Genomic DNA, 23,997 nt, shown 5'->3' on the forward strand with positions numbered 1-23,997 from the left:
CCTAGAGATTAAGTCTTGGTGCTATCACTACTGTGGCCTGAGTTCAATCCCCAGGCAGGGAGCTAACCCACATAGGGCGCAGCAGACCTCTCCTGTCTAGCCTGCTGCTCCCCTTAACATTGTCTTTCAGTAAATCCACCTGTTCTGCTCCCCACTCTATCTCTGGTGAGTCCTCTCACACCCTGCACCTCTAGCCTATGCCCCAGTTCTTCTACCCAAAAAAATAAATTAAAAAGCATATTTTAAAAAAGAATACCAGCAGTGTATTCTCTAAATCATATGAGCCAAGCACTTTTTATCATTATTGAATACATTCCTTGCAACTCTGCTCATAGCATTGGACACTGGGCACATATGAGTTTAAAGTATAAACAGGTAACACCCATTGTCCTGGGAGTAATCAGAGGAATAGGGAATCAATGGAAAAAATTTTACATTTACAGAATTTAGAGGGGTCCTGTTGGTGCTTTTGTTCTTAAAAGGTGTAATGAGCTTTTACATTCTTGTGTTTTCATTATGGCTTTATTTAAAAATGTTAAGAGGTTGCACCACAACTTGAATAGTTAGATATCAACATCATCTTCCATTTAACATTTAGCATAGCCAAGGCATAGAAAGACTGAGCAACTCCAAAGCCACAAAAAAAAAAAAAAAAAATGTAAGAGGTTAAGACACAACCTATGAAGCTATCCAGAGCCACTGTAGCACGAGTTCGATCCTTGGCCAGGGAGCTACCCACGTGGCGCAGCAGACCTCTCCTTTCTTGCCCGCTGCTCCCCTCAGCAGTGTATTTCAGTCGATCTGCCTGTTCTGTTCCCTGCTCTGTCTCTGGTGAATCCTCTTACCCTCCCGCACAGCTGGCCTATACCCCAGTTCTTGTATGCATTGATAAATAAATATTTTTTTAAAAGGCTTGAGAAAGTATAGTTTGGGTAAGAAACATGACTTCAGATGCTTTTTGTTTGTGCCTCACAGATAAGTTTGGGCAACGGGCATTTGTGGGCAAAGTCTGCATGGATTTGAATGACACTGTTCCAGAATACAAGGAAACCACTGAGGAATCAATCAAGGAGACTGAGAGGTATGTTCATTTATATTTGTCTTTTGAACATTCCTGCCACACTGAAGGGGGTGGGGGTTCGAGATGGAGACAGGAAATCTTTCTAAACAAGGTAGGATGTCACTGTGTAGTTTTGCCCAACTTTGTATGATTAGTGTGGTTCTAAAATAAACACTGTACATCAATACAATTTGTATATACCAAATTACCTTTAAAATCCTCTGGCAAGTTATTATAGGAGCCAGAGGGTACAATCTCTTGTAAAAGGAAGGATTCTTTTTTTAAAGGCAATGATTTACTCTCTACCTATTCTTTAGTAAAGATCTTGGCTTCTCCTGTAGATTGATTTGCCTTAAGTGTGTGGCCTGCCCATTAAATTATTTTTGATTATAGGTCATACGATTTCCTGAGATCATGAGCTTTTGTTATATTCTTTGTATGTAATGTTGAGATGTTCTAGTGAACAAGTATATCATTTTTCTACATTTCTTTAATGGTTTATCATGGTACCATGAGATCTGATGAGGAATTCATTCACATCTAAGAGCTATAGAAGAAAATTCTTTCGGTTTAAATATTCTCCAAGACCTAACCTATTCTGATGCAATTTTTGGAAGTCCAGCTTCTCTCCATTCTCCAGGCCTCCTTCCACCTGTGTGTTCTCTAAAAAAGGGGGGGCAGAGTTGAGGAAGCACACATGTTCCCTCTAACATGGATCACATGCTCAACTTTTTCATCAGTCTGTGTTTGTGCTCGTAGTCAAACTTACTTCTCATTTTGTTTTGAAACAAAGGAACACTATGGCTAGGCAGGAGACTATAGAAAGCAGGAAGCGATAGCTAGTTAATATTGGGTTGTTAGAAAAGTCATGACACATTTTTGCATAGAAAACATAGAAAAAGGGCCTCCCTGTTGGCGCAAGGGGTTGAGACGCAACCTGTGAAGCTATCTGCAGTCACTACAGCACAAGTTCGATCCCCAGCCAGGGAGATACCCACATGGCATAGCAGACCTCTCCTGACTCACCCGCTGCTCCCCTTAGCAGTGTATTTCAGTCAATCTGCCTGTTCTATTTTCCACTCTGTCTCTGGTGAATCCTTTTACCCTGCACACCTCTGGCCTGTACCCCAGCTCTTGTATACATAAATAAATCTTTAAAAAAAACAAAACATAGAAAAAATACATCATGACTTTTCCAACAACCCAATAGTTTCAACTGAGGCAGAAATATCCATGTCAGAGACTCTCCAGAGACCACCATCCCTGTAGATGTAATTGTGCAGATCACTGCCGTCATCACCATGCATTTCGCAACCACTTCTGGTCTGTTTCTTTTGCCTTACTCCAATATTCATGCCCTGTAGGATTCTGCCATTAGATATAATCATATTGTGTGAATGAGTAGCTTCCACTTTGGGAAATTAGGAGTAGAGGGCCCCATGGCTTCTCAATGCCTCTAGATGAGTGCACGCTCATGGCTGTAATATCCACAGAGCATGATTTATGGCATTATTTCCTCAAACAGAGCTTAAGCCAGTGCAGTGGCTTGAGTACTGTGGGAATACACGTGAACAGCGCAGCTGATGTTGCATGACAAAATTGCCTTTCCCTGTGATTTTGCACTCCATCTCTCTGGCTGCAAATGAGAAAGCAGAGTAATTACTACTTGTTAATCTTTAATTAGCAGTGGTGAAACATGTGCTGTGTTTGAGATGTTTGCAGGGAAATTAGAACATATAAGGATCATGTTTTCACCCTTTTAAAAAATTGTTTGAAAATGTCTAAATTTTCTAACTTCCCATGTGTTGCTTTATTTCAGATTTGTGTCAGAAATGCTTCAAAAGAATGTAAGTGAATGTGCGCAGCTTGGTTTTGGATTGCGTTCATTGTAGGATTGGCTACTAAATTGTTTGTAGAGATTAGTCTGTGTACATTTGACTTTTTCTAGTATGAAATATTTTCCTTGAACCTTAAATTATTTTCACAGTGGACCCATCAACTCAGTTCATTGAGGTCAGGCATTTTTTGCTTTCTCAGTGGTTTTCCCTCTCACTGCTTTGGAAGCTTTAATTTCACAGAACTAGTCTCTGGGAAGAGGGCTTTGTGGCTGTAGACAAATTGGTAGCAGCTGGAGATTGTGGCCTGGTTTGGTGTGGCCTCTGGCCCTTAGTCTGGTCTGAAACACAGGTGGTGCCCAGCCTTGATGCCCCAGCACCTGTGGCCTTGGTCCACAAATGTGTGGCACATCACATGGCCTGCAAGCACCCAGCTCAGCATCCCCTTTGCACTGCCTCAGCTCCAGGGAGCCTTTGGAAGCAGTGTTGTTTCCTGTCCCCACCCTCAGCAGGCTGGTTCATGGCTCCACTGTGCGAGCTCATAGATTGGCAAGCAAGATCTTTGCCTTGTCATCTTTTGAGTTCAGATTGGAAACCATAGGAAAGCCAGAATTTCTATCAATCCCATCTTGGGAAAACTATGTGGGACTTAATGGAGCTTGTGTATACCTTTATGAGTCTTCTTCCTCCTTGGTCCCTCACCTCAGGTGATATCAGCACCAATCCCACATCTAAGCAGCCCTCAGGGAGCCCATGACCAGCATACCTCCCAGGGTGGATAAAGGCGAATAGGCTACCATCTCACTTTTAGTCTCCCCAACTCTTTTCTTGAAAGCTACTCTTTATGACTCCCAATTTTTTTCATAAACCCATCCAGTATAGGACTAGTCTGAGCTTTCATATAGATGTAGGAGAGGCGATGTCTATCATTTGGGACAAATCGTCTGTTGAACTTACTGTTATGCAATAGACTCTTCTTTGTTTTCAGCCATGAGCCATTTCCATAAAACCCAACACTTCATCCCACTCTGAGAATGAAGCTTTGTCCCCCTAAATGAAGGCATATCATCTTGTCATATGATAGGCATTTGGGGGTATGCTACGCAATCATGATACCCATTGTCTCCTTGTCCATTTTTTTTTTAATGATTTCCAGTATTCTAGAGTGAAGCCCATCGTGACACCACGATTTAGCCTTTCCTGTTCTGAGACTTTGATGGGTGAACTTGGAAACATTGCAAAGACCCACGATTTGCATGTTCAGGTGGGTATTGTTCTCTTGTACCTCGTCCAGATCTCCAGGACTAAAATCCAGCAAGCTCTAGTCCTTCTAATAAGATCTCATCCAGGAATAGCATCAGAGGATAGGACAGACATCACCTAAACCTAATTCTTTTCTTTTTCAGGTAAGACACTGAGTTTCCTTTGAAGGTTTTCCACCCATCTTCCTTGATCAGGTTTGGTAAGATGAAGACATCATAAGTAATAAAGCAAGATCAATGACAGACTGGTTACCTATTTTCTGTAGGATACATTTAATGTGTTTCGTTCCTACTTGTCTTTGATTCGATATTTTCTCGGTGTTCTAGTCCTTCGTTTTTGGAGAAACCACCTATTATTTGAAAAGCAAGGAAAAGCAAAATGAACCTAATTTCCACCTTACAAAAATGCATTTAAAAGCCCTTTTGTTCTGAGTTTCTTAAATTAAAATCAGGAACAAAAAAGTATATTTTACTTTGTCATTAAGTTGTTGCCATTTAGGAATAAAACACTTTTTAAAGCTTCCAGCTGGGTTAAAATTGGGAGTTGGAGTGCCACTTCCCCCATTCAAGCTTCATTACACACTGCACTAAAATTTTCCCTATTGAGAGTTGACTGTCTTATAAAAGAGAACAATTTAGGAGAAAGGCAAAACATTGATTCTTTATCGTTTTGTACAGTGGGGGGTATTTGTGGTTTTTTAAGATTTTTATTCTTAGGGCTTATTAAATATTTCTATCACTGCCAATTTTATTATTGTTGGTGGTGGTGGTCTGTGATATTTGAATTTTTGACTCACTCTCACACAAATGTAGGGGAAGGACCTGTGAGTCCCTGATTGAGTCTGAAAATAAAACTGACTAAGACTAATAAGAGAAAAGCATATAAATTTAGTATAAGTTTTACATGAAGACCTAAAGAAAAAAATTGAGCACTTCTATGCAGGTTTAATAGCAAATGCTCACTTGTGGAGGAATATGATAGATTAAGGAGTATGAGGTAAATGGAGAAAGCTGGTAGAAATTTAGTAATCCACCAACAAGACACAAAGATTTCCTTTTCTCCATATCCTGGCCAACACATATCTTAGAGTACAGTTTTTTTTTAATTCATTCTTATTTAGTTTGGAATTTGAAAAGACTTGGTTGAAGAGCAAACATGTTCATGATGTGCATAGATTTTTGGTAATGCATATGTTACAGTGTATATGATATAGGTTGCAAATAAAGCATGCATATATTCTTTGTTGTCTTTCTATATGGTTCCTTAGGTAGGAAAGTGGATACCATCCACACCATTTTGTGATAGGAAGCATAATTTGTAATAGTATTTTACATTAAAATTTTGAATTTTTTTTTTCTTGTAGAGCCATATAAGTGAAAATCGTGATGAGGTTGAAGCCGTGAAAAATTTATTCCCTAGTTATAAAAACTACACAGATGTGTATGATAAAAATAATCTTCTGACAAATAAGGTAAATTGTATATCATGACATAATTTATATAAAGTAGGGTATACTGGGCCTCCCTGGTGGTGCAAGGGATTAAATCTCACCACTATCAAGTTATTGCCAGCCACTGCAGCATGAGTTCAATCCCCAGCCAAGGAACTAACCCACATGGCATAGCAGACCTCTCCTGTCTTGCCTACTGCTCCCCTCAGCAGTGTATTTCAGTCAATCCTCCTGTTCTGCTCTCCATTCTGTCTCTGGTGAATCCTCTCACCAGAGGCCTGTACCCCCATTCTTGTATGCATCAATAAATAAAATAAATTTTTAAATAAAAATTTAAGTAGGGTATACTTTATAAACAGACTTCTGTGGCATGTGGGTATTTCCAAACTAGAGTAAAGCTCAGAGTGTGGGTGTGCATGTGGGGGGGGGGGTGTTTGTGTGTGTGTGTGTGTGTAGAGTTAAAAATGAGACTGAAGTTTCATCCCAGCCCATAAATTTGAAGACTTCTTTGCTTCATTGAGGGTGGGAATGTCATTTGGTCCAAGGACATTTTGTCAGTAGCCATTAAAATAATGGATTATATGCCTTCCTTTGAGTTAGCAGATGCATTTCTAAAGATCTATTCTGAAAGGAATATGAATGGGAATGTTAATTGCATATGAAAGTTAAAAAATGTCTGTCAGCAGGGGATTGTTTAAATTATAGAACTCATATCATTAGAATTTTATTCAACAGTCACACAAAATGAAGTACACAGGCTTACAAGTAAGAATGTTTGCAAAACGTTGTTTGATGTATGTGTGTCTGTTTATGGGTATGCTGACTTAGCAAAAATTGGGAGATATACAATGAATATTAAAAGATATACATTGAATATTAAAAGTAACTTCCTGAGGGGGCATGCACAACTTTTTACTTTTAAACACTTGAGATTGCTTTGGGGAAAAAATGTGCATTACTTTTATAATTGAACAATTTTAAGTTAATGAAAGTTACTATGAGGAGGGGCCTCATTACAACCATATGCCCATTGGCCTTGACCTTCCATGAAATATACCAACTGTATGGAGAGTTTAACTACTGCAGCAAATAACTTTGTAGGGACTAGATGAATGGAGATCTGGATATAAATAATTTGAAATGCATATGCAGCATACATCTTGTAAATGCTACACTGAAATTTGTCTTCACATATATCTCCATATGATTTACAAATTAATCTTCAATTCACATGTTAATTTTATTTGCACAGGGGAGAGTATAATTTCATCTTAATGATAATATTGTGGTCACTAAATTTGCCTCCCAAAGGAAAAGGCTATTTACATACTGGTTTTGTACAGATAGACAAAGAAGTTTAAAAGAGTAAAGTCATATAGGGAAAATCCATAAATATTTCCAAGACTAAAATTAAGAGAAGTCTTACATCTCCTCAGTCTTCTTAGATCAATTTTACCTTCTATATTAGTGCTTATATAAGTTTTCATAATTTCTAATTTTTATGACGTTGTATAGGAGAGTTAAAGTTTATTTGGTTACTGGCATCAAGACCACCAGTGCCATTGTTTAACAGGAGCAGAAATACGGAATAGCTTGTTTCAGGTTGCTCCAACAGCTTCCGTGGACTAAGAAAGGAAAGCTTACTTCTAGAAAGTTCTCATTAGAATAGGAACAATTGCACCTGTTGCTCACCATGTAGAGAAGAAAGTAACTTGACAAAATTTTCTAAACTGGAGATGATAAAATCATATCTTTGAACGGATCAATTTCCTATGCTGTAGATCACCTGGACCAATCATTATTTCATAGCTCAAAAAGTTAAAAAGATAAGATTCACAAATTTGAAGAAACTTATAATCAATGTTTTTACAGGTCTCTTGTGAGGCATAACTTGTACACAGTGATTTTATACATAGAGATCATCATAAATGTACTTGTGAAGATTATTAACGCCATGTCACAGCTTCTATCTGTACTTCTGTCTGTACCTGTAATATCTGCTGGGACTGCAGACTAACTTAAGCAGTTAGAAGTGGTAAACTCCACATAAAACACTCTTCTCTCTAGACAGTGATGGCACATGGCTGCTACCTCTCAGCAGAAGAACTGAACACTTTCAGAGAACGAGGAGCATCCATCTCGCATTGTCCCAACTCTAACTTATCGTAAGTAGGCAGTAACTGGTAGATGATGGATGTGTGGGTGGCAAATCAGCAGCCAAATATTGTTTTCTTGGTCATTCCTCCATTATCTTTTTCCTGTGCTTATGTCTGGTTGGTTCAGGAACTACATAGATGGATGCTGAGCATGTTGAGGTGAGGGGAAAGTGGGCCCTTTTTTGCAGAATATCTTAAAAATTTCTGAGTTGCACAAAACAGGACATAGGAATACAACAGAAAGAGTTCAAGGCCAATAGCATTCAAAATATACAACAAAGGACTGAAAGAGCACTATGCCAGCCACTATGCTCACTATGTAGAGAGCTCACTGTTTGAGAGAGGGCACTCACCGCCCATTACTTTGTGCTGTGCAAAGTAAAGGAGATGCACGACCGCTAAGAAGGAGGTTGTGCTGCTAGAACTAAGGACCCTACACAATAGGATGCCAGATCACAGCAGACCTTGTCCTAGTTTAAGTCCCCAATATACAAAAATTTTTTTTGTTACTGGTTCTTAACCTTTTGAAAAGTCATAGTTGCATCAGGGAAATCAGAGGAAAACTATGGCTGGTATCTTCAGAAAAAAGCTAACCTATGAAAAATTGGCATCTTATTTCGAGTAATACATTGACCCCATGGTTCTCATTCATGGGTGGTGCTGGGTTAAGGATCCATGCTTCAGAATTAAGAAAGGACCTCTCATTTCTGGTGCTAATTAACCAGAACAGAAGGTCTCACCCTTAGAGGCAGGTTGGGGTAAATCATTCATAGAGTCATTCAACATATTTATGTAGTTTCTGCTAGATTTTTTTTTTTTGATGGTTACTCTATACTGTCTTATTTGGGGGTTTTGAAGAAGCAGATGGAGAGACAGGGTTTGAGGATTTGCATCCAACTAGTTTATTTAGGAGGTGATCTTAGGAAGCATCACTAAGGGTCATTTTACCCAACAGCCATCAGTCATTGGTGGAGGGCTGGTGTGTAAAAGTGAGGGGCTTTAACTCCCTTGAATGTCTGACCTTTCCCAAATAAGGGCACAGTAGCCTCTAATAGCCAAAGAGAGTCCCTGGCAAAGAGTTGGAAGTGCTGGCAGTTAGAAATCTAGGGACTTTTGGGCCTCTCCGGTGGCACAGCGGTTGAACACTGGGCTGCGAAGCTGCCTGCAGCCTCTGCAGTGCTGGTTCGATCCGTGGCTGCCTGGCGAGGGTCCCACATGGTGCATAGACCTCTCCTGCTGCCCGCTGCTCCCCTCAGCAGTGTACTTTGTCAGTCTGCCTGCTCTGCTCTCCGCTCTGGCTCTGGTGAATTCTCTCCCCCTCCCGCGCTTCTGACTGTACCCAGTGCTTGTATAAATAAATAAAAAAATCTTAAAAAAAAAAGAAATCTAGGGACTTTTTATGTCAGTGGCAGTCTGGGAAAGGCATGAGAATCACACTGGAGTGTTTTGAGAGGTTCCAGAAGCTTCTAGTTTTCAGACATAAAGTAATCACAGATGTCAGGCAATCTTGCTATGTACAGAATAGCCATAATTATAGTCTAGTGACCAGATAGGGGAAGGATTTAATATCCCTTACATTAGTTAAACTACATCTAAATTAAAATATGATCCAGCTTTGCAAATGAGATTTGAAATTAGATTTCTTTTTGGGTACATTTCTGTTTAAATGATCAGTTCTATTCATTCTCCAAAAGCTTTGAGAAATGAATCACTTGTGCTCAGGGACTTTGTAAATTATGGCTGTGTACATTTTTTAACACAACACCTTGGACTTTTGCATCTTCTCAGACTTTTAAGAATTGATTTAGTTTTCCTTTGTTTCTTCAGAAAGACTGCACATCTAGTAACTTCAAGGTCACAAGGTAGATAATTCAGCCCAGGAGCCATCTCTCTAGTTGCTGCTGTCCTCAGAGGCAGCATTTGTACTGTCAGGTCCTGACTCACCAGCATGCACCTCCTTTCCCACAAGTACTCCCTTTAGTTGATCTTACAATTCACTGTTCCTTTGAGGTAACAATCCAGACAGAGAAGAAAGGCATTGCTTTATAATACCTACCTCCTAACATAGAAGGATGGGTAAAGTAGTTATTAAAGCCTGGTAAGATGTTGGAACTAAGTGCAAGACTGAATTTCTCCATTTATTTTTCATTGCCAAAGATCCCCTCATTTCCCTTCTGGCTCTTGCTACTTTGCACCTGAGATTACCTTTGACCCAAGGATTCAAGCTCCTTATTATCATTTTATTCCAAGACTCTGAGGGTCTAACTTGACTAATATGTTTGTGTCAGCATTGGAGCTGGGAAACACAAATTTCAGTGATATCACCATCATGATTGTTAGTGGAATTTTCTTTTGTTGGAGCCATAGGGATCTCCTAATTCTGACTGTCTCCTCTCTCTCTCCAGACTGAGCAGCGGCTTTCTCAATGTGCAAGAAGTCCTGAAACACCAAGTGAAGATCGGACTGGGTACAGGTTAGTAGGTCGTCATTTAGAACTATGTACAGTGGTCCATTAAATGCATAACTTTCTATTGGAATAACATCCAGGTAACAATACTGTGTTTAAAAAAACAGCAGTTCTGTTATCTGGGTAGTAATATCCTGAGCTACTAAAATAATGAGTTTGGAAGCAGTAAGAAAAATGAATACAAAGGAAGAAGTTTTAATCACCCTAACCTCCTGGAAGCCATTGACCATGTTTTCAGATCAGAGATTGGACTATAAAAGATTAATCCTTCTAAGTTCTTTTTAAATTTTTTTCTCCCCTTTTTGATTTGTTCTTTAGTTATGTTCTAATGATTTGGATTTGTGTGTTTTTAAAAAAGTTGTCAATAACTGTCATCACAAAAACTGTCTTAAAAGAAAATTATTTGCCCTAGCCTCCGTCTATGCCAGTATTGAGAACATGAGCTATGTTAAGAACTAGTTTTGCTTTTAAGTGGTATTTAACAAAATGAGATCCCAATCCCCACAGGCAGTCTGATGTTTGCTAGAGTGGAGGCCATTCTGGGTGGCTGATGAATCAGTGGTCTCATCTCCTTTTGTTCACAGCACATTTTCTTGTTTTTCAAGAGTGCGTGCAGTGCTGCTCACTTTGAAAGGGAGAGTCAAGCCCAAATGTCTCGGCAACACTGTGAATCTTCTTTTATATTATACCGTCTGTGAATGAACCAAAATTTTGTAAGCAAAAGTGCATGTGGGCCATAAATATTTATTTTCCATTCTTGATACATTTGTCTTCCTGATATTTAAGAGCATCAGAATACTTACATGTGGACAATGATGGTTTTATTTATTTTCTGTAATAACTCAAGTATTCATTATTTTGATACTAAGCAATTAATTGGTAAAACATAAAAAAATGCGAAGAAATAAATATTTTTGAAGAGGTAGGCTAGGCTAGTTTTCCCCAATTTTGCATGAATCGAAGGAATTAAAGTTTTTTTTAAAAAAAACTAGTATCAGCCTTGAATCATTGAGATTGTGGTAATACCTGATCTAGTCACAGGTGTTAAGGCAAGAAACCAGTTATTTTGCCATCACAGAAAAGCTTTAATCGATAAGAAAAAAACAGTTTTTGTTACACACTACGGCCAATTAATGAAAACTTTAGCAGACATGCAAAAATCAGGTAGCTATTGCTTCCAAATTTTCTGTGGTTTTAGTCTCCATGATTTAAAGTCATCACATGATTTCTGGTTCTTGAGCTTGGGTTTATTTACTAATGGCCTAAAATATTCTGGTAAAGTTCTGACACTTACTAGCTGTAAGACTTTAAGCAAATCATTTTAATTTTCAAAGACCTTGTTTCCTAATTTCAAGGACCTTGTTTCCTTGTTTCCAATGGCATGCCTAGGTGGTTAGCATGTGCCTTGTACATCCCCACTTTGGGGAACTGTTAGTCAATAAAGATGAGCTTGAAAAGGAAAAAGCAATTTTGTTGTATGAACCAAATGTATGATTAAATATGATGCATTTTATGACTAACTGAGAGACCATTGTTGCATTTTACATAATCTCTGTTGCAATAGCTAAGCTATCCTCCGCTATTTCCAAAACAGTCTTTATGCATCAGCTTACCCTTTACCTGTGGACATAAGAGGATTATTTAACCTTACACCAAGGACAGGGAGCAGGTCCAAGAGTGGTTCATTTACCCTGTCACCAACAAGTGTAGGCAGGTCTGGACTTGCTCCAGTACTAGTTAGGGGAAACCCACATGAAGCTTAGCAAAAAATATTGCAAAATAAGAGAAAACGTTATCAAGAAAGAAAAAGTGAGCCTATCTATGAAAACAATCTACTTCAGAAGAAAATTGCCGACATCTTTTCCCGGGACTATAAGAAGACATGGTGCTATGAAAATGCCCCAAGTCGTGAAGGAAAAGGACATTTTTAAAATGAAAAAGAAAACTTAAAAAAAATTAGAATAAGCATATAGACTTTTCACACACTATAAGAGGGAAGGCAAATAGTACAACTCTTTTGGAGAACTGTTTGACAGTTTCTTATGAAATTAAATATTCATCTACATGCAACTCAGTAATTCCCCTTGGGACTATCTACCCATTTGGGTAGAGAAATGAACACATGTAGTTGCAGAAAGAGTAGTATAAGAATGTTTATACCAGCTTTATACATAGTAGACAAAACTGGAAATAATCCAAACGTCTGCCAACAGGAATATAGATTGCAATTTGTGGCATAGTTATATAATGGAATAATATTCAGCATCAAAAATAAAAATAAAAAAGAACAATATGCAAAACATGAATTTATCTGAAAAACAGTGTTAAGTGAAAAAGACAGCACAAAAAAAAACCATAATATATGAATAAAATCAGAAAGTGGTCATGAAGAATTGAGAGTGGGCTAGGGATAGGAATTGACTAGAAAGGGCCACAAGGGAACTTGGTATGGTGGTGGAAATGTTTACTCTCTTGTTTTATTTTATTTTATTTTTTTTGAAAATGACAATATACAATTATTAACATTCATCAAAGTAGACACCTAAGTTCTGTGCATTTTATACTATTTTAATTATACTGCAAGAAAAACAACAAGGAGTATAAGAATCTGTGAGAAATACAGCTTTTGTGCAGAAAGTTAAATCACTGCTATGGAGAACAAAGTTGACAAAAGGTCAAAGGATATGTTTGAGAATGATCTACATGGAGAGCAGAAAGCACAGCGGAAAACATGGGATCTTCCACAGGGAAGAGCCAGAATAACTGGCACAGAAGTAATAATCAGAGCTTTGAAGGGTAAACCTTTTCTGAATTTGAGAAAGAACTGTATATATTAATGAAAGAATATACCCTGTTTTAACTAAATCATAACTGAACATATTGTGACAAAATATTTGAATTATGAAGAAAAAGAGAAAAAGTTCTAAAATATTGAGGCAAGGGGTTGGGGAAGTCAGTTATCATTAAGACAAAAACCAGGCGATTTGCTGCCCCACAAAATACCAAGAGCAGGAAAAGATTTGGAGATATAGTGGTTTTACTCAAGAATGTTGTATTAGACCAAAATCTTCTTCGTGTGTGAATACAACAAAATTGTCAGACATACAAAGACCTAGAAAATAGTCTCCCCATGAGCCCATGAGCCCTTTGAATAAATTACTTGGAAATGTACACCAATCAGTGACTAATGAGGCAACATAAAGTATATCACATAGGGAAGTAATGGTATAATAGGATGACAAAGAAAGATAAAATCAGTTATAAAATAGTAATAAGATCAAAGAATTTTGAAGGAGTTGAAAAATAAAAGCAGAACTCAAAGTGTATCTCTGAAGAGAACATGTACTATGTAAAAAGTAATATCTTTTTTTTAAAAGGTCATAGAGCTTAAACTGCCACCAAAACATAAACTCTTAATAAGCAGCAACAACCAGCATATAAATATTAAAAAAATAAAAATGACAGCATAAATAAGGAAGATGTTTCCCTGTAGTTGGGAAGAAGTTCCTGGGACCTGAATATATGATACTTTTGAAAATGTTAGAGCCTTGAGTTTTAGTGTTATATATTCCTTATGTAATTTTAACATCTTCAATGTTTACCATAAATTAATACACATATATATGTTTTGCAAGAAAGGGCTTCTCAAATACTAAAGAATTATCCTACTTTATGATTTTGTTAACAAAAAACCAAGAAGTTGTAGTATTATGTATGAGATGTGGAGGAAGATGTATTTGGCAAATGGTACCAAAATTATAAGGAATCATAAAATTCCTTGCCTCAGAAAAAAAGGGAATTGCACATTGTATTTCACTTTTGACTTTGTAATAGGAAAATATTAATGGTAAATACTTGCAGAATTTTAAAAATAAGACAACTATCAAAATGTGAAAAAAGCAAAGACACAAAGAAAATGTAGAAAATAACCAAAAATCAGTAATCAGAAGGAAAAACCTAAAAGTGTGATATGTGTTTAAATAAACAAAACCTATGAATTCAACAAACAACATACATGGAGAAAGCATCTCACTTTCTAGGCTCATTTCCTTGCTTCCATTAGTCCCAAAGCGGCAGTTCTTTAATTAGCTTGTAGACTCTAATCCAGTGATTCCATGCTTTCTTAAAATCCATTATTTCCTTCCTTGTTTAACCACTTTAGATGTCAGAGTACATCACTATAATCATTCCCTTGGAAACTTCCTTGTTTCTCTTGCCTCTCTCCTTTTCTTTGCACTCACATTGCAAAAACCCAGCTCTTGATTATCTTGGTGCCTCTTCCTCTATTACTCTTAGTGCCTATACCTGAGCAGCTGGAGGTTGCTGGGAAAAATCCTTTAGAGGGGTTTCATTTAAATTTTTGCTCTCAAATCTCAAAATAGCCATAACCATTTTGATGATAGATAATGAATAATTATGTTTCTCTGATAAGCATATGTCCCCATTTTAGCATGACCAAGAGGCACCCAAACTGTTATGGGGTTTATGCTCTGAAAGGAATTTGGCCCTCTGGTTACAAAAAAGCAAAGGAAGCAGACTCTTAGTGTGAAAGATTAAAAAAAAAAAAAAAAAAGATTTATTTCTGCATGCAAGAACTGGGGTGTAGTCCAGAGGTGCAGAGGGTGAGAGGATTCACTAGAGGCAGAGTGGGGAACAGAACAGGCAGCATACACTGCTGAGGGGAGCAGGGGGTGAGACAGGAGAGGTTTGCTGCTCCATGTGGGTAGCTCCCTGGCCAGGGATCAATCTCATGCTGCAGTGGCTAGTGATAGCTTGTTAGCACTGAGACTTTAACCCCTGCCCGTTCAGGGAGGCCCATAGTGTGAAAGATTTTTAATAGACTCAGTGAGCATAGAAAAAGAAAAAAAATGGAATTCAAATAACGGTTTCCCCATAAAATTCCCATTTTTACCCATCCCCATGTGGGCAAAAACCCAAACAGGGTTTGATGTTCATAGGTATACTAAGTAACCTACCAAAGATTAACAAAGCAAAAAAAGTTCCAGCTCCACAATTTAAAACTAGATATATAAAATGTGAAAGTTAATTCTCTTTCCATCCCACCATACTACTTATTGTTCTATAATAAAGTAGAGAGTAGGGTTCTGCCTGCATTAAATGTGTTGCAGAGAGAGGAGGAAGTCACCAGGCAATTAAGGGTTAAGAAGTTACTATCACAATGGAAATCCCATTAACAATTAACTTTAAGGGGCCTCCCTAGTGGCGCAAGTTAAGACACAACCTAAGAAGCTATCTGCAACCTCTGCAGCACGAGTTTGATCCCTGGCCAGGGAGCAACTCAGATGGTGCAACAGACCTCTCCTGACTTGCCTGCTGCTCCCCTCAGCAGTGTATTTCAGTCAGTCTGCCTGTTCTGTTCCCTACTCTGTCTCTGATGAATCCTCTCACCCCCCCACACCTCTGGCCTGTACCCCAGTTCTTGTATGCATAAATAATCTAAAAAAAAAAAGAATTAACTTTAAGAAAAGCTTATCTCTTACACAAATGATTCTGAGGAAATACCATGAGCTGTGTCGTCCTGGGTTCATTCTTTGTTTCACTTAGTATTGTATTTTGTTGGACGTGCCCCATTAATATCACAACCAGAAGACTATAGGATGATTAAATCTTCTGATAAGTCAGCAACATAATGAGACAGTTCTCAAAATTTTCTCAATAAATTGCCTAACTTTTTTTTCCTAATCTATCCCTAATCTTTCTGTATGGATAGTTTTGATTGGATATGGAGAAAAAAACTAATTTTTGTCATATTTTGTAAAACCTGTTTATATAACTCCAAGTATTTAAATCTCCTATAGTGTATATTTATATATAGTATGTATTTATACTGTGATTTCATTTTTTTCATGTTTCCTTCCAGTTTATATTCACATTTTTTGAAATATAAATTTAATCTTTACGTGTTTCTATACAGTGTAGTAACAACATTTTTATTCTGCCTTTACATTTAAAGTTGTCTTTCTATAGCAATATTAAGGAAGTGGTACTCAAAATGTTTCAAAGCTTAATGTGCCTTATTCCTAAATTATATTTATTTTCTTAGTTTGACGCTATGGTAAGATAAAATTTTAATAGATGGTTACTATATGTTAAAATGGACCAATAACTTTAGTAGATGAATAAAACTTGTCAAGGAAATTGATTATTCTCTGACAATACTGTTCTGGTTAAAGAACATTTTCTAAAACAATTTTTTTCATACAATTTTATCTTAGGAAATGGAAGATAGTTGAACACAAAGTTGAATAGCAATCTAAGATTATCACTTCATAGACTATTTTGTTCTTTGCAGTCTATGTAGGTATTAGCAATTATATATACATATAAATGTATATGTGCTGTATAAATATATATGACTAGAAATGAAAGAAGGAACCCTTGAAATATAAGGTGTATTTTGTTAGCTAAAGATGTATTTTCCTCTAATAAAACATGCTATCTTATCTGACATTTCTTTATCCAAGCTTATTTAATAACCATTATCAATATTCATGCTTGTCAAAAGTAGTATTTCAATTTAATTATGATTAGGAACTTTATTTAAATGTCTTAAAACCTCATTCCTCATTTAATGATGCTAACAATATATAAAGCTGTCTATATCACCATTGCCCATTTATTACCCTAATTTTTCAGAATATATAATTCATTCTAAAAGCATTTCCTGAAAAATGATCATAAAGAAGTGGCTCTTTGACTTCTCAAAGTTCTTATGTGATTGCAGTAGATTTACAAGTTTTTAGAGCATAAAACTGTGAGCCGCTTTCAGTTTTGAAGGAGAGTGAGTGAAGTATGTGCACAAATGGAAGTGAGAAAATTATAGATATGTAAATGACAAATTAATTAATTAAAATAAATGATGTTATTTAAAATGTCATGTTATCTAAATTATCTTTACAACATTTGAACAATTTTTGTGAGAGTTCAGAGAATATTCAAAAATACGAATTACTTCCCTTCACTTTGTTAGCCATTTGGATTTTGTTACTGTGTTGAATTATGTCCCCTAGTGTCTTACCCCAAAAAATGTCTACTCAGAATCTATAAATGTGACCTTACTTGTAATAAAGTACTTCATGGGTGTAATTAGGGCAAGGATCTCAAGATGATATTCTGAATTAGGGTGGGCCCAAAATTCAGTAATGAATGACCTTTTAATGGCAAAAGAGAGGCACATGAAAACCCAGGGAAGAAGGCATTTGAAGAAGGAGGCAGAGCTTAAGAGTTATGTGGCTACACTGCCAAGAATGCCAAGAGAAGCTAAAAGAAGCAAGGGGAGATTTTTCATTCTTCGGGATCATGACTTTGCCAATACTTTGATATCAGACTTCAGTTCTCCCAAACTGTGAGGGAATAAATTTCTGCTGTTTTTAACCACCAAATTTGTGGCAATTTATTGCAGTGACCCCAGGAAACTACCAATAATACAGGAATACACTTGATATGAATTGAAGGTTTTGAATGTTAGTCTATATCTATTCTGTATTTATAGATAAGATTTTGTCTTTTAGGTATATAAAGACTGATTATCTGTCACTAGAAACAAACAAAGAAAGGTAACAGCCTTACGTACCTAGTATTCCATTTTTCTCTGAGGCTTTATTTTATCTACCATAGATGTGGCCGGTGGTTATTCATCTTCCATGCTTGATGCAATCAGAAGAGCAGTGATGGTTTCCAATATCCTTTTAATTAATAAAGTAAATGAGAAAAGCCTCACTCTCAAGGAATTCTTCAGACTAGCTACTCTCGGAGGCAGCCAAGGTAATGACGGTTTGAGTTCTCTCTCCTACCTTCTTGCCAGGTTGTGTTCTTGGACACTGTTCCTTGAAGGCACATGATGGTGGCTTCAGCAGCCATCCAGTATTCCTAACTGTTACAGGGCACGTCGCATTGCCCAGACTTAACAACTAAAGGATCTGTTCAGGCATGTGGTGGAGGCATCATTACTTCATCTAGTTCACTGTCTTTGGCAGAAAAGCTGTTTCATACACAATTGCTTTAATGGATAATTGTATGGGTCGCTTGTATGTGAGTTCTTTGAAGTAATCAGTTTTTTCTGTTCAGTCAGGTAACAGGCTCTTTATTGGCCTGAGTGGTAATTATAATGATAATGATAACAATAATTCCTGCCAAAACTTACTGAGTTCTGACTGTGTGAAATGCATTATAGGACATGTTTGTGTACGTTGTTATTTCATCCTCACAGCCACTTTATTATTTCCTTTAAACCAGCAAGTTACCTGAGTGAGGCTTACAAAACTCAAGCTGCAGCATGCTGTGATTTGAATACAGAAAATCTGATACCAGTACATCAGGCTCTTACCACCTTCCCCTGAATTATCTTCCTGCACAAATCCCCACTTAGACTATGCATTTCATTTGTTTATGCATACTAACTACCCAAACCTTTTGAGAAGTAGTAAGAGGTAAAAATATACTTGGTCAATATGCAAATATTGTTTATCAGCTTTGCCCAGTTCACACATGTAACCATAATTTTATTGGCAAAATAGAAATTGACAATTACTTTCAGTAACTTAAGAGTACAATCTGCATGAATGATAATGAATATAGGGTGTAACTTAAGGTAACTAGTAGGAAATGAATATAAAGATACATGTACAGAACATTTCAAGAAAAACATGTAGAAGTCATGCACTTTGCATGCCCTGAGTCCTGGGATTTCAAAAAGTTCCATGTTTTAAATCACCCAAGCTTTTAACAAGTGAGACACTGCCCACCCCCACCTGCGTTGTGTTTGAGCATCTGAGTTTGAGTGATTGCCCTGCCACTCTTATTTTCATGGTGCAAACAAGTTGTATTTAAATAGTGCTTTTTTTATTCTTAGCTTTCTGTGAGTTGCTTCATCAGGATCCTGTGTCTGATCAAGCCAGCATGGGGTGCTTACCATATCATTTCTACCTTGTTGTAGAGCTTTTAAATCTATTTTCTGGGTCACTGGGCTTTCTTTATAGAATTTTTACTGCATAGAGTGTGTCTCTAAGAGAATCTAAGTGGAATGAGGTGAAAGGATCCCTGCTTAAAGTGTGGCACCTTTCCAATTTGCCATAGCCTTTCCATTCACCCTCAAGATTAAGATGTGCACAAATCACTTTCAGAGTTAACATTTGCTCCAAAGACAGCAAAAATGCATTTCCTAAAATGCATTTGAGTTGCTTACCAACCCAGCTGGTCCTCTTTGCAATAATTTGAATTTAGATCAACTTATAAATTCACTGAAAGCAATTGCCTTTGTAAGTTCATGCTTGGACTCTTCAAATTCTAACAAATAGCCCTGTTAGTTCAAATATATCATCAACTATTGGTAAACGTATCTGGTTATATGCCCATTAAACACACACAATTTTCTGTTGAATGCAGTCATTAAAAACTCATATTTCTTGTTAAGAACAAATAAAAAAGTAGAATAAAATTGGTGAAGGAGAAGAGAATTTCCAGTGATTTTCTACTGCATTCAGTTCCTCCCTTTGTGATTAGTAGAAACTACTTAACTGCTTTTAACATTTCTAATTATTTTTGCACCCATCTTCCTACAAGAATTCTTTAGCTAAACTATCTTTTTCTTTTCTGAGAATAAAAGAGTTGCCCTTTCAATAATCTTTAAAGACCAAGTAGGATTTCTAAGTAGTGCTTAGAGTATTGCCAAGCATCTTCTGAATATCTATAACAGAAGTATAATGCACCAGATAATGTCTGACAGGGACACATGACCCAGTAGTTTCACATGGGAATGTGTCCCTGGGAGAATACAATAAGCACATGGAATAATTCAAGTAAATAAAGCTGCGCTCCCATTGACTTGCCTCCTCTGCATGCTTCCATTTGGTACTTCCTTGTGCCATTTGTTCAGATTACAGGCTTTCAGGTGCTTTAGATTCAATATCTTCATTTTTTAAAAATATTTATTTATTTGTGCATGCAAGAACTGGATTATAGGCCAGTGGTGCAGGGGTGGGGGTGAGAGGATTCACCAGAGACAGAGTGGGGAGCAGAACAGGCAGATCTACTGAAATACACTGCTGAGGAGCAGCGGACAAGACAGGAGAGGTCTGCTGTGCCATGTGGGTCAGCAACCTGGTCGGGGATGGAACTCCTGCTGTAGTGACTGCTGATAGCTTCATAGTGCTAAGACCTAATCCCTTGCACCACAAAGGAGGCCCTCGATATCTTCATTGACCAAGAATTCCAATACCCCCTTATTCTGAAACTAAATCATAAAAATGAGAGATGTTCTTCCTCAAAGTCCAATATTCATGGAACATGAATCCTAACTATGAGATGGATTGAGTAGATAAACATTGACCTAGGTCTTATTTTAGAAACCCATTTTTCTCTGGCAATCAGAAATTCTTTGCAGTTATACAAAAACTTGTCACCTTTCAGAGGTATTAGAACTCTTGAGTTATGAAGATCTTTTTCCTTTCAGAAGTGATTTTTTTTCTATTCATTGTACTTAAGGAATTTATGATAAATGTGCCTACATTGGCAAATATGCAAAAGGAAAATTATTTTTATTTTTTCCAGGCTCATTTCACTACCATGAAAATAGATCTTATCAGCTATTTCATAGAACAAAAGGAGTAAAAAGGGCAAGGAAAGGAGTTGGAGTGTTGGGGGGAGATTAGGAGGGAAAAAAAGAAAGATATGTCAGTCTTTATGTTTCTTAGAGGGATGAATAAAAATCATAGACCAGCTGGACTGCGAAGTATACTGACAGCTGAAATAGAGAAACGCCATCAGAATTATGATCACAGTGATGATGGCAACTGTTTTTATTCTCAGATTTTTGCTTTCTCTGTGCTTACTCTGCTTTCTTTAAGTAGAAGTCTGTCACCTATTGGAATGAGAGAGCTTTTCTACTTCACTATTAAGATACTAATTTTTTTCTAGTGGCATGTTGGCAGATTCTGTCCTTGCAAACTGGGGTATTCGTATGGCCTGATGGCTCAAAATACTGACTGTTTCTTAATTCATTCCATCTTGTAGCCTTGGGGCTGGACAAAGAGATTGGAAACTTTGAAGTGGGCAAGGAATTTGATGCCCTCCTGATCAACCCCAAAGCATCCGACTCTCCCATTGATCTGTTTTATGGGGACGTTGGTGGTGATATTTCTGAGGCAAGTGAAAAAGTTAAAAGGCGTTTATTTCCAGAAACAATCATAGGAGCATCCCTGTAGGAAAAAAAGAATGGAAACATTTTAATGGAATGCAGAAGAATCTTAGAAGGGAAGCACTGTCCTTTCGAGTTACCATAATTTCCATGCCACTGATGTTGGACAAAATGGTATTAACAAGATATTTGTATTTTAAATATTTTTGTATATTTGAATGTATGGCTATAAGAAGCCATAGTATAGTCAGCACTTACTGAACACAGTATGTGCTAGGTGGCATAGGACGAAGTGTTTTCATACATCATTTTGTTTAAGCATCGAGAACACTCTTATGAGAGATAGGTGCTATTAATATTGCCATGTTGTTTATAGGGGCAGAGAGGCAAAAGGGAGGTTAAATGATTTACCTAAGGACATATGGTTAGTAATTAGTAATTAGTACACAGAATTTGGATTCAAGCCCAGGACTTTCTGACTTCCAGAGTCTGGGCTTTTGACTACAGTGCTATATTGATTTTGTAATGATAAAAAAATGAGTTCATTACTTTGATCTTCTTATTATAAAATGTTTTCCTATATATAAAGCAAATGGGTTCTTCTCACTTCAGCAATAATGCTACACAAAATATTGAGCTTTTCAAAAAAAAAAACTGTTACCATTTATAGATTGATTTACGATGAGAGTAAATGTGATACTAAATATACCATATTGAGGTTTTTAGAAGAAAGGTGCTAGATTATGGATTGTGAAGCCACACTTTATTATTTTCATGTTGCTTATTCTTGCACTACTTTATTAGAGTGAATTTCTGATAAAAGGCTTAGTCCCAGTCTTTAAGTCATTTCTCTATATTAGACACCTTTAATTTTTTGAGCAATTTTATTGAATTAATTTAACTTATGTAACACTTTTCCTCTGAAGATTTCAAGCTTATATACCAAGAACTTTCAGGCAATGGAGATATTTGCTAATTAGAAGTAATTTTTTTAAAGGTTTATTTATTTATTTACACAAGAACTGGAGTACAGGCCAGAGGTGTGGGAGGGTGAGAGAATTCACCAGAGACAGAGCAGGGAGCAGAACAGGCAGAACCACCAAAAACACTGCAGAGGGGAGCAGCAGGTGACACAGGAGAGGTCTGCCCCGCCATGTGGGTTTCTCCCTGGCCAGCTGGGAATTGAACCTGCGCTGCAGAGGCCGTGGACAGCTTCACAGGGCTGCCCTCAACCCACTGCACCACCAGAGAGGCCCAATTACCAGTAATTTTTAATCAAAAGACCATATTTTTATTAATAAAAATAGTTTTTGCATTGTGAAATAAATTTATACATCTGGACTTTGTCAACTACAATTGACTGTAAATTTACTTTTCTAGAAGTAGAAAATAGTATTTCTGAATATTACTTTTATTTTCCATTTTAGGCTGTTATCCAGAAGTTCCTCTATCTAGGTAGGTAGAGATATATCTCTATGCTAAAAATCTTTCTTTGTCTCTTTCTTAGTTATGACTCGGTATTTAATTGTGGAACCTTATGTGTGGAAATTTGCTTTTTTCATTCTTTCTTGTTCATTCTTGGACAATAAGCCCATTTAAATTACAATATGTAAAGAAACTATTTGACTTGAGCTTACTCCCCAAGAATACACAGTCATAGATTTATCCTAAACTCCAGAATGGCAGAACGAAAAGAAAAGGTGGTCTGTCTTGCCGAGCACCTGTTCAATTCTGTTCACTTGAGAGAAACAAATGGTGCAGAGATTCGACTCGGCCATGCACTAACGTTCGATGAGCCCGGCGTCCTGAGTGACTCAGAGATTGGAGAGACACGGGTGGTATTTCTTGGGGAGCTTAGTTCTTCCAGTTCATCTCCCTCAGCAAAATATGATTGGGAGCGTGAAGATGAGTCTCTCCTTTATGATTGGACTGGAAAGGCAAGCCACTCCCTTCAGTCCAAAATCATTATGAACGATCTTATTCTTAGGTGGAAAATTCAGAACCCAATCCTCAAATCAGATACAGTATCTTCTATTGATCATCATGTCTCCCTGTCCTGACAATAAACCACCTGAGAGAAAGAAGGCAGCTTTTCGTATTCTCTCTCTCTCTCTCTCTCTCTCTCTCTCCCCCCCTCCCACTTTCTGGTGACAATCAAAATCTTACTGACACACATGCACTTTATAAATGATTCCCTGCTTCTTTTTTCAGGAGATGATCGAAATATTGAGGAGGTTTATGTGGGCGGAAAGCAGGTGGTGCCCTTTTCCAGCTCGGTGTAAAGCCCTCGGCATCCACAGGTCTCCGGGATGGCATCGCTCTGCGTTTCCCTTGTGCCCAGGCGGAGTTAGAAAGTCAAAAAATAGTACCTTGTTCTTGGGACGACTATCTCTTTCTGTGTCTAGTTACAGTATTCACGTGACAAATCGCTTGAAGAAAGTTGCACTAATTCTCAACTCTCGAGAGGATTCAAAATTTCTCCTTTTTGAGCTCTTCAGTAGGCTCAAACATAAGGGAGGGTCACTGATGGTGTTCTTACGAGATTTCAGTAAAATTGATTTCCTGTTCGGAAGGGGAAAGAAAGGATATTGCGATAAGGGTAGATATTTTG

The 23,997-nt window shown here is 37.4% G+C and overlaps 1 protein-coding gene across 1 annotated transcript in view; it reads left to right on the top strand.

Moving 5' to 3' along the window:
* Nucleotides 1-23,668, top strand: part of GDA (guanine deaminase) — a gene marked incomplete at both ends in the record, with an annotated part of 72,489 nt that extends 48,821 nt beyond the window's left edge. Inside the window, 10 exons of the mRNA XM_084237171.1 lie at nucleotides 976-1,081; nucleotides 2,880-2,907; nucleotides 4,052-4,159; nucleotides 5,522-5,629; nucleotides 7,676-7,773; nucleotides 10,170-10,237; nucleotides 17,870-18,016; nucleotides 21,263-21,393; nucleotides 22,814-22,841; nucleotides 23,598-23,668. Coding sequence (XP_084093297.1) covers nucleotides 976-1,081; nucleotides 2,880-2,907; nucleotides 4,052-4,159; nucleotides 5,522-5,629; nucleotides 7,676-7,773; nucleotides 10,170-10,237; nucleotides 17,870-18,016; nucleotides 21,263-21,393; nucleotides 22,814-22,841; nucleotides 23,598-23,668 — 893 coding nt within the window. The remainder of the gene's footprint in view (nucleotides 1-975; nucleotides 1,082-2,879; nucleotides 2,908-4,051; nucleotides 4,160-5,521; nucleotides 5,630-7,675; nucleotides 7,774-10,169; nucleotides 10,238-17,869; nucleotides 18,017-21,262; nucleotides 21,394-22,813; nucleotides 22,842-23,597) is intronic.
* Nucleotides 23,669-23,997: the final 329 nt, after the last annotated feature.

Source organism: Talpa europaea (genome assembly GCF_964194135.1).
Source record: "Talpa europaea genome assembly, chromosome: 7".
NCBI classification, from domain to species: domain Eukaryota; kingdom Metazoa; phylum Chordata; class Mammalia; order Eulipotyphla; family Talpidae; genus Talpa; species Talpa europaea.